The sequence below is a fragment of the Lepidochelys kempii genome, chromosome 3 (assembly GCF_965140285.1).
Source record: "Lepidochelys kempii isolate rLepKem1 chromosome 3, rLepKem1.hap1, whole genome shotgun sequence".
NCBI classification, from domain to species: domain Eukaryota; kingdom Metazoa; phylum Chordata; order Testudines; family Cheloniidae; genus Lepidochelys; species Lepidochelys kempii.
The window spans coordinates 97,159,036-97,170,351 of NC_136382.1; the positions used below are offsets into that span (position 1 = coordinate 97,159,036).

General features: G+C 42.3%; 1 protein-coding gene across 1 annotated transcript; it reads left to right on the forward strand.

Annotated features, from left to right (window-relative positions):
• Positions 1 to 692: 692 nt before the first annotated feature.
• HEY2 (hes related family bHLH transcription factor with YRPW motif 2) lies at positions 693 to 10,498 on the forward strand. Its single transcript, XM_073337220.2, has 5 exons — positions 693 to 900; positions 2,859 to 2,937; positions 3,041 to 3,124; positions 5,890 to 5,971; positions 8,394 to 10,498. The coding sequence occupies exons 1-5, from the start codon at positions 818 to 820 to the stop codon at positions 9,062 to 9,064; spliced, it is 999 nt and encodes a 332-aa protein (XP_073193321.1). The 5' UTR covers positions 693 to 817; the 3' UTR covers positions 9,065 to 10,498.
• The last annotated feature ends 818 nt before the right edge of the window (positions 10,499 to 11,316 follow it).

Below are 11,316 nucleotides of genomic sequence, written 5' to 3' on the forward strand. Positions count from 1 at the left end.
AGGATCGAGCTTCCCACAATAAAAATTCCTCAGCTCACAGCAGCCTAAAAGCAGCAAAGTCACACGGGTTCAGGCGGGACCCGTGACTGCATTTTTTAACCCTCCCTTCGAACTACCTGCAAAGGGAAAACACGAGATCCGTTTGCGATTTTGGGGTGCGTTAATCCAGCACCACGGGGTGAGGCGGATCATGCATCGGAACGGAAACACCGATGTGTGTGGGGAAGGGGGGGATCAAATCCCCCTTCTAGTGCGTACAGCCAAGGCGGGCTGTGCCAGTGACCCAAGAGAGCGGGGTCTGGGCGCTCTGGCTCTGGCCCAGGCCCAGGGGCGAGGCTAGCGCTCCGCTGCACTGAAGGAGGCGGCTAGGCGGGCAGCGCACCTGGAAAGAGCGAGACACTCTCAGAGGCTGGCTGCACGGAGCGGCCCGCCTCAGGTGGGGCACGTGCCCCAGCGCAGCCCCGGCCAGGCCGCCCAGGCCAGCACCGCCGCGCTCGCGGCACGCCGAGCTTTCCCACGCTCCGCGGCCGCCGGACCGCCCCCCAGCGCTCCAGCCTGGCCCGAGCCCGAACGGGGCGGGGCAAGGCCGTCACTCACGCGCTTTCTCCTCCAATGGGCGGCGGCCCCCGCCCGAAGGGGCGCGGCTTCGGCCGGCGGTGGGCGGGGTCCGGGCGCTTGAGGCTGAGCGGCGGCGTGGGAAAGCGCCTCAGAAGCTCCACGGGCTGCTGGCGCTGCAGGGAGCGCGCTGCGCCGCGCCGGGGGCCACGCGTCGGTTCGGTGCTCGCTCCCCGTCCGTGGCAGGGGCCGTGCCGCCGCCATGAAGCGGCCGTGCGAGGAAACGAGCTCCGACAGCGACATGGACGAGACCATAGACGTGGGGAGCGAGAATAATTACTCGGGGTGAGATCTGCGGCTAGGGGGGCTGCTGCACCCCCTGGCTAGGCGGGGTCCCCAGCACAGACGGGGTTTGAACCCTGTGGTTGAGTGGCTCTCAGCTCCCCAGGGCGAGGGGCTGGCACGGTGCAGCGCCTAGGCGCTCTGCGCTGGGGGGTGGGGGGTGGATGTCGGCCAATGCCCAGGCAGGCGGTGTCGCACACGTGGGGGCTTGTGAGCTGGCAGTTCCAGTGTCCCATTTCTCAGGGCTTGTCTTGGGGATTTTTTTTTTTTTTGGTCTGTGGGGGAAAATGTTCTGGTGTGGAGCATCGCGGCCCCTGGAGCCAGCCTCTGGTCAGTAGGGAGGGGGGAGTTGCTGGGGAAAGATTGGGGTTGGGGATTGTAGCTGAAGTAAGAATTAAGAACCTTCCTGCGATCCCATGTTCGGAGCAGTTTGCTCACCTGAGCCCAAGCTGTCACACCCCTATAGGTGGATAGAAGGGGGGCGGAGGCCAAGAGAGGCTTCAGCTGACAATAAAGTTCAGTACATTCTTTTCACTACTTATCTAATTTTAAACACTTGAACAGTCCACCCTCTGAAAAATGAAATGATAAAAGGGCTAATATTGAATTATAGAAATGAAATCAACTCGCTGTGTTTGGTCCGCTGTTGTGTGTTTTGAGGAATGACCGTCACCATCTGATTAAGACGGTGGTATTCTGTTGTAAAGATCTGTTTCAGGATTATTATTTTTTTACAAGCTGAATGATCAGTACATGTGGAGTCATGAAATCATGTGCTACCAATGTCAAATATGGACTTGGACTTAGTATCTCCATTTAAAAAAAGACTAGTCAAGTTCTGCTAGGAATTTTAGTGACCAGGCAGGTCAAGTTATAATTTAATCTAATCTGTATTCCCACAAATGTTTCCATGATTTATCTATAGCTGTATATCACCTGTGAGATCCAAAATCTTGGAAATAATTTTGAAACTTAAAAAAAAGAAAAATGCACTGTTTTAATTAATTAGTTACAATTACTTGTAAAGACTGGATTGAAAATATAACCGATATATCCTGAAAAGTGATCCGTATAAGTAGTCTCAAATACCTCAGTACCTATAGAAAACTACTTTTGGAAAGTGATTATTCCAGTCACTGAGAGAACACTACAAGCACGCTCTTGCTGTCTCTCTTCCTGTGTAAAATGAGGATGAAGTTTCCCAGAGTTTGAAGAGACAGGGCTGGATTTGAAGGTTTGCAGAGACAGGGCTGGATTTGAAAGTTGAAAGATATTGCCAATTTTGAGAAGCAGGTCCCAGAGTCCATTTGTGTCTGCAGATATGTGAAAAATCTCTCTTTATGTATCTTTGAAAGATCATAATGGTTTCTGTTCACTGGTGACAGAATGAAATGTCTAACATTTGGTGGTGGTGGCGGCAGATTTAAAAACAAACGTTTTAAACTGTTTTTTTTCTGGAGCTGGACAAAGCAATGGAATTAGGACATATTTCTATTTATGTAGGTGGCAATTGGATCCTGCTGCGATAGGCACCAATGTGAGAATCTCGACAGAGACAGTCTGTGGTTTTATAGCTGGTATATTAAAGCATCTTTCATCACAAGTGTTAGCCAAGTATATGAATTTAGCATGTTTTCTTTATTGAATTTTTTTGACTGACTGTTATATACATGAATTTGTCATGGTGGAAGCCAAATCAACTGAGCTGGTACCATGATGTCTTTGGGAGGGATACTTGTAACAAAGTTAGCTGCCAACCAGTTCAAACACTATGTTAGGGTAGGGAGAAAGTGAAACCTCGGTAAGAAGGAAAGACTTAACCGCGCCGTACAAAGCACCTCTTCCAAACATGAAGAACAACAAAGAAATAGCTGTGAATATTTAATGTCGTGATAACTAGGTATTTATAAGACAATAATGTCATGTAATGCAACACCTGACATACCTTTACTATTTCACAGGCAAAGTAGTGGTTCTGTGATTCGATCAAATTCCCCAACAACAACATCTCAGATTATGGCCAGAAAAAAAAGAAGAGGGGTATGGAATTTCTTTAATTTCCCATGTAATATTTGCATGTGTGCTCTGATTTTTGTCCTTCATGGTTTTATAAACTCGTTTTTGTTTTGTTTTTTGGGGATAGATTATAGAGAAAAGGCGCCGTGATCGTATAAATAACAGTTTATCTGAATTGAGGCGGCTTGTGCCAACTGCCTTTGAAAAACAAGTAAGCTTTTCTTTTTTTTTATACCTGTATCTCATCTGGCAGTGTTGGTTTTCTTATAAAGCTCATTAAAATAATATTGTATGTGTCCTGATCTGGCACAAAGCAGGCATTTCAATAAAATGCTTTGTTGTGGCAAAACTATTAAAAACAGAATCCACCATAAAGCTGAAAAACATTTCCATTCTTTGGCTTGTTTTTCCCTAAAGGGTCACAGTGTTTATGTTGTCTCTGTTCTTTCAATGATTTCCAGTAGTGGTTTTGTTAAATATGTGCTTTATTCCATATACTTTTAAAAAATTGTGTGCTAGTTACCCGTCTGTCTAACTCTTCTAACAAAATCCCCCTTTCCCACCTCTTTAAATAGCTTTCTTATAAACAAAATTCACAAATCCAGAATAATGTAATCAGTCCTGTTTCCTAAAAAGTAAACCGATTGCCTAGGTTACTCAGTTTTTAAATATCTAGTTAGTAGCTGTATATTAGATTGATTGGACGGTCCTGCTCCTGATGAAGTCAAAGAGATTTTCAAAGGCTTTCAATGGGAAAGTCTTCAATCGAAAGATTCCCCTTGACTTCAGTAGGCTATGGGTCAGGTCCTTAGGTTTTATCTGTATTGAACTTCCCAGCTAACAACAACTTACTTGTTTTGATAATTTCATGCAACGTCAACATCCATAAAACCCCAATATTCAGTAAAACAGAAATGCTAGGGCATATTAGAATAAAACCAAAACTCAAAATATGGCAAAAGTAATTCTTAATTTAAACCAGCGTGCTTCAATAAGAAGTGAACAACTAAAATTTAAGAACAAAGCTCTTAGTAATTTAAATACATTTTTTTTAAAAAAAGCAAACAATGAGCCAAATCCTGCAAGGTGCCGACTACTCTCAACTCCCATTGATTTCTGTGGAAGTTGAGTGCTTAGCTACTCCCAGGATTGGGCCTCATACTATTTCTGAACTGAACAAAGCTAACATTTAAGGAACCGTGCACTTGTGCTACCTGCAATATGCCTTTAATAGCTCCTAGTCAGAACAGTGCTATTTCATAGACTCTGGCAACATGGCATGACCAAGGCATTTTCAGCTAGGCAAAACAGGCAAGAGATGACAATTGTTTGTCCCATTTCATTGTTTACCTCTTGAAAACCACAAACATTATAAAACAAGTCCTATAAAGTCCTTGGAAATTACCCAGCAACATGCAGTTTTGAGCTATTAGTCACTCTCTCATCGAGATGGCTTGTATTCTGTCTATGGAAAAGATTAAGACTGAGAAAAGTACAGGATATAATTCCATATAAAATTCTAACAAACAATAGTCACAAATTCACCAAATTTTGGTATACTGAGATGTTGAGCATATTAACTTAGTAAAAAATATTAATAAGTGGAAAAAGTAGCATGTAGTGGGTTCTTAAAGTTTTCCCATGATATATCGTCCACAAAACATGAGTTTTTAATATTCTTCTTGATGTTCAGATCACTGAAATTGCCAGAATTGTAAAGGGTCATTAGTCTTAGTTTAACAACAACAACAACAAAATCAAAATCTCTGTTCTTTGGAGATTCAGTTGTGCAGTTTTGTAGGTCATATAACTTAGTTATAGAGAAATATACTTCTGACTTCATTTCCACCATACAACCTCAGTGAAATCAGTGCATTTTTTTTATACCTACTGAAGTCGGTGAGCTTGCATGGATATAACTGAGAGAAGAATTGGCTCACGTGGCCAGATTCTCAGGTGGCATAAATCAACATAGCTCTGCTGATTTATGCCAGTTGAGGATCTGGCCCATAATATTTAAAAGAGAGGGTGGATCTTTGGGCAACCTCCAGATGTGTAAGGAAATGCTAATAGCCACAAGAATATTCATAAATTTATCTACAAACAAAATTAATTATCTCAGTATTGTAGAACTTAAATTTTATATTTTTCCAATATTTATGAACCAGCATAACCAAGTTTCATGGACACAGCAAATTGTGCTCTCTGTTAACAGTGATGGTCTTTCCTGGTCCTGTAAACAAGGCCTCTTCCTAACCCAGAAAAATGTGGACAGTGTATGTGTATACACAGAAATGACCATGTGTCAATAAAGGATGAGAATAGAATTTCTGTCATCCAAATGACTGATCAAAAAATTGTTGGGTCATCTTAAAAAAAAAAAAAAAAAAGTCCCTGTACAATTCCTGGATTCTCTTTTGTATGTGTACACAGTGACACCTACTGGTAAAAGCGGAAAACAATGCTGTGTTAGGGTCCTGTCAATAATTGCACATTACTTGCCATTTGTTATATTTCCATGCCTCTGTGGGAACAAATCTCTGAAGAGCCACCTACTTAATCCATTGCACAACAGTGTAATATCTGACATGTCCACACTGACTTCTAGTCCACAGATACATTAGGCTATACCTTTCATAAGGCAAATCGCCTTGTCAGGCAATTTTATTATTTATGCATCTTTAATAATGATCCCTTCTGTTGCATAAATAGACTGTGAACTCCTAAACTGTTAATTTTTTTGTAGTATCGCTATTTCTTTACTAATGTGTTAGACACATACACATTGCTAGACGTGATATGGTATTTGTCTTTAAATAAAGTCTGGGATGCAGATGCTCAGTGAAAGGATTAAGCTGAGAATGTTCTAATGGTAGGGAAAATTGAAACCATAAGACTGAACTCAATGGAAAGTATACCAAATTAAAGCTTACAGTACTTGTAAGCCTTTATTTATTTGAGCCTCTTATCTCAAAGGGATCTGCAAAATTAGAAAAAGCAGAAATACTGCAAATGACAGTGGATCATCTGAAGATGCTCCAGGCAACAGGAGGTAAAGGTAAGGAGTTGACTCTTTTTTTCCTAATATTTGGGGAAATCTTATCAAACAGTCCTTTGACGAGCCATGATAGGCGATTCCAGATTAAAGGAGTGGAAATCAATGCTAATGTCAGGACTGAACTCGTGGGAAAGAACTGCTGGGACAAAAGAAGCACTTGACCCTGGGCTTGTGTTTGCTTTCATAACACTGTGGGAGTAAAGGCTTCATTCACAGGCAGCCCAGTCAGAGATTTGTTTGGGGTTTCCAAAGAGCACTGAAATCTGCACAGGGAGACAAAACAAATACACAAACATCCAAATATAAACAGGAGGTTTGTGGCAACAATTGTGCAGCACAAAACCAATGTTAAAACTCACTATACAGCAGCTATACCAAAGGAAGTGGATCCAGAGGAACTTTCGTTATTGTTTATATATATTTTTTTGTTCTGAAAGACTATTTTAAATGCAAGATTAGACTGTCTCATTCACCAGACCAAAATCTAATCTTGTTACGTGCACCTCTGGGTATCAGACGATAGACAGATAATGCATATTTAGACTCAGACTCTTATGCAGGAAGTAATACACGGCAGGGTGTTCAGTTATTCCTCATTAGCCAGCACTGCAATGATGTTGAAGCTGGGAAGTAAGAAACGGGAAATGGCAATTTCCAACAATTTATAACTCCGCTCAACCTTAACATAATTTTGGGTATGTCTTCACTGCATAGTTAACGCAGGTGATCTGCACCCAGATCTGAACTCCTGAGCAGCCCCTCCTGAGTTACTGTGTCCCCATGTGTGTTGCTAGGACTTCTGGGGGCACAGCCTATGGTTATCTGTGTTTCTTTAAGTAAGCCCTGAGTTGCTCTGAGTCTTTCCTTGTGAATTGTGGGAGAACTTGTCTATTCTTCTGGGCACAATGGGAATTGTGGGAAGGCATTGGAGAACTATCAGTACTTGAGTGATTTAGCCTGTGTATTTGCTGCGCAGTGGGTGGGTTACCAGACCGAGTGAAAGGCTCACGTGGGTTTTAGCGTACAGCCACAGACAAGCCAACTAGCCCAGGTTGGAAGCACCACGAAAGGAGGGGGCGGGGGGTTATGTGTGGACAGGAAAGGGGTCTGAAGCAACTTCAGAATAAAAGCCCAGGTTGACTCAGCAGTGAAGTCATACCCTTCATGAGATAATAAAAGGCCCTGAGGACTGCCTGAAATACTCTGACTCGAATTCAGATATATCAGGGGTTCTTAAACTGGGTGTCGGGACCCCGCTGGGGGTCATGAGGTTATTACATGGGGGATTGCGAGCTGTCAACCTCCACCCCAAATCCCGCTTTGCCTCCAGCATTTATAATGGTGTTAAATATATAAAGGGGGGGTTGCACTCAGAGACTTGCTATATGAAAGGGGTCACCAGTAAAAAAGTTTGAGAGCCACTGAGATATATAGCGAAAAACTACCCTGCTTTGAACTGAAAGTGACTGACAATGGGATACCATGCTGGTATAATGCTGAATGGGCATTACTGCCATAGGGCATTATTTCCCACTGGCAGCTACTTTCACTCTGAAGGGCAATAGTTTTCTCAATAAACAAATTCTGTTGCCTATAAATTGAGTTTGATGATAAACTCTTTGGGAAGGAGAATGTCATTTCCTCTGTGTTTAGAAAGTGACTACCATGTTTTGGGCACCTAATAAGATACCCATTTAATTCTTTCCCTCCATCCAATGTGCTGTAGATTCAGCTATCATTTGCTGAAGTGCCTCAGAGGTCAGATGACCATAGTGCCTACATAGTATTTCTTTAAATAAGTGATTACAACATTTTATATAAAGCATTTTTTATTCAAAACCTTTTTATGCAGAAGCAATGACAAGCTGTTTTTAGTTTGCTGTTAAATAACACATGTCATGAAGCCGTTATGAATTTACTTAGCAGAGTTTGTAAAGACTGTCTCCAAACTGTCACGTGGTAGATTTTAAGAACTATTTTATAAATGCCAGCATAGGGGAGAAAAGGCAGGATATTATATACAAGCCCTTTAATCTTCAACCCTTACTTTGTGCGTATGTGCGTGAGACACACACACACACACCGAGACTCTGGGTCAATGTTACCATGGAAAAGCTTGCTGTGGAATTTCAGTTTCCCACAATACAAGATGAGAGGCATCATAAAGCTTTTTGAAGAACCTCAAACACTGATGGTCTTAATTTTTCTCCATTGTAATATTTGGTTGCAAAAACAACTGTAGTATATTACATTACCAGAGATAATCGCACACACAATTTACAAAGCAAACTTTCCTCCCACCAAATCTCAGACCATAAATAGGAGATACAGATATTTAGCCAGGATCATGCTAGCTGACTCATAGCTAAGATAGGCTAGGAAATCATCTGATACTCAGTGCCTCTTTTACCTTTCCTTTCAGGTTATTTTGATGCTCACACTCTGGCCATGGATTTCATGAGCATTGGATTCCGAGAATGTTTAACTGAAGTTGCAAGATATCTGAGCTCAGTGGAAGGTCTGGACACATCTGATCCGTTAAGAGTTAGACTTGTGTCTCATCTCAGCTCTTGTGCATCTCAAAGGGAAGCTGCTGCAATGACCTCATCCATGGTTCATCACCATCATCCCTTGCATCCTCACCACTGGACAGCAGCATTTCACCATCTCCCTGCCACTTTGCTACAGCAGAATGGACTTCATTCCTCTGACACCACTCCTTGTAGACTTTCAACAGCGTCAGAAGTTCCTCCTCATGGCTCTGCTCTTCTCACGGCCACCTTTGCCCATGCTGACTCCGCACTCAGAGTGCCCTCTGCTGGCAGTGTTGCTCCCTGTGTCCCACCTCTTTCTACCTCTCTTCTCTCACTCTCTGCCACTGTACACGCTGCTGCTGCGGCTGCTCAGAGCTTCCCTCTGTCTTTTGCTGGAGCATTCCCAATGCTTCCACCTAGTGCAGCTGCAGCAGTGGCAGCTGCAACAGCAATCAGCCCACCATTATGTGTATCGGCAGCTTCCAGTCCTCAGCAAACTAGTAGTGGTGGAAATAGTAAACCCTACCGACCCTGGGGGACTGAAGTTGGAGCTTTTTAAGACACACACACACACACACACACACACACAGACACACAAGCCTTCTTTGGACTTCATGCCGTAGTAACTCAATGTCTTTCCTGTTCAGTCAGATTGAAGGTCTGTATCCACGCAAACAGCCTTATAGATGCCTGCAAGCCAATCAAGGAACAGTAAAGCTATTCTAGTGTCAGACTTCAAAAAGGGCATATAGCAGTATTGGGTATATTTTTCTTTGTTTTGCTTAAGACCCCTTGGTGAGCAACAGCGGTGTTCAGAAACATCATACCCCATATGACCATTTAAAAGTTTACTGGGAAATATGTAGACTCTAGACCCAATAATCCTCTAGCCATGCATCATTATTTGGCAGACAGATGGGGGATAGCACATCTAAATTTCTCCTGAGGCTGGACAGAAAGTTTGAGTTTCATAAGTGCCTGACATACATACGCGTTTTTCTAAAGCAAATCACACTGCAAAAGTATGAAATAAAGAGATTGGGGGGAGCAGGAAGGGGAGGATCCTGCATTAAGCTACAGACATTTTGATACGCTTCCAGGAAAGAGTGAACTCTACACCAACAGGTTTATTTAGCCAAAAGGATTACTGAGAAAGAATGTTCAGCTTGACAGGCCTAGTTTTATCTCACCTAGTTGACTTTCTTTGTACAGACTTGCCAAATGGTGACATCTAGCATAGCACTGGTAAAAGCAATTATCTTATCAGCGCTTGGATTGATGAACATTTCAGCACTGTCTGTGAGCCTTGAGGCACTTTGTGTTGTTGTTTTTAAATGGCTTAGACTATGGTGCTTGCTTGTCTCTTTACAAGCAATGAATTTATAGTGCACACAGAAGTAGCTGCCTACTAAAACCATGCACAAGTCAAGACAGTTGATCCATGCCAATACAAGAGACTCAATTTTGTGAAGAGTTCAGATTAACTTATTTAGTTGCATTTGGACATTTATTTTTATCAGCCTCCTGATTCCGTGCAAGATCTCTGCTCTTTTCACTGTCAACTTCTGGAGGTAACGATTTCTCTGGGTCTGAATGAAGTTACTGTGGGGGTGTTATTTTAAACTGGCTTTTTACATGCCAACATTGTAAATGTGGGTTTGATTCCAAACCAAAATGAATGTACTAAAGGCGTATCAGTAAATTATTTTGTCAGTACCCAGACAACTAGTGCTGCATTAAAGGTTTTGCTTTCTTTTTTTATTACAGTGACTTAAAATAGCCTAATATTTTAATACATTGACTCAAGAACTAGAGATTTTATGAGAAAATAAAACACAGCATGTATTATTATGCACTTGATTTCTCTGCTGTGTGGAGAAAGCAATAAACATGGAGAATGTTAAACATTATGCAAAATATACTTTAAAATATTTGTTTTTAAAATACTGTACCTAGTTGCTTTTTTGTGCATTACTTTGTTAACCTTTTTCTATGCAAAAGTCTTTACATATCACTAATTAAACGAAGTCCTTTTTGACTGCGTTTTATAGATGATTTGTTGCAGTTGTTTTTGCTTGCCTTTGGGAAGTGGAAAGCCTAAATGGACTTGAAGTTCAGTGTCTACCTCTGATAACAAGCATCCATAAGTTGCTGTTTTTGTTTTGACCTCTTTGCTCATTCTAAAAGCACATCTGGTATGTAGTGTGCTTAAAATGGGAATGGAAAAATAATCCTACCACTGAAACAGTGTTGTTTTCAGCCTTGTAAACTGGCTCAGTGTCGGTTAACAGTAAACCTTACAATATGAACCAGTCCCGTCCACTCTCCACCCCCCCTCCCCACACACACACACCTCACCCCCAGCAACAAATGGATATAAACTGGCCACCAGGAAGTTTAGTCTTGAAATTAGATGAAGGTTTCTAACCATCAGAGGAGTGAAGTTGGAATAGCCTTCCAAGGGAAGCAGTAGGGGCAAAAGATCTATCTGGTTTTAAGATTAAACTCGATAAGTTTATGGAGGAGATGGTATGATGGGATAACATGGTTTTGGTAATTAAATATTCATGGTAAATAGGCCAAATGGCCTGTGATGGGATATTAGATGGGGTGGGATCTGAGTTACCCAGGAAAGAATTTTCTGTAGTATCTGACTGGTGAATCTTGCCCATATGCTCAGGGTTTAGCTGATCGCTATATTTGGGGTCGGGAAGGAATTTTCCTCCAGGGCAGATTGGAAGAGGCCCTGGAGGTTTTTCACCTTCCTCTGTAGCATGGGGCATGGGTCACTTGCTGGAGGATTCTCTGCTC

Bases quoted from the DNA above. Each gene is read 5' to 3' on its own strand.
- HEY2 (XM_073337220.2), top strand. From the start codon at position 818: ATGAAGCGGCCGTGCGAGGAAACGAGCTCCGACAGCGACATGGACGAG. The intron at 2,938-3,040 runs GTATGGAATTTC...TTTTGGGGATAG, and splicing joins CCAGAAAAAAAAGAAGAGGG to ATTATAGAGAAAAGGCGCCG. The intron at 5,972-8,393 runs GTAAGGAGTTGA...CTTTCCTTTCAG, and splicing joins CCAGGCAACAGGAGGTAAAG to GTTATTTTGATGCTCACACT.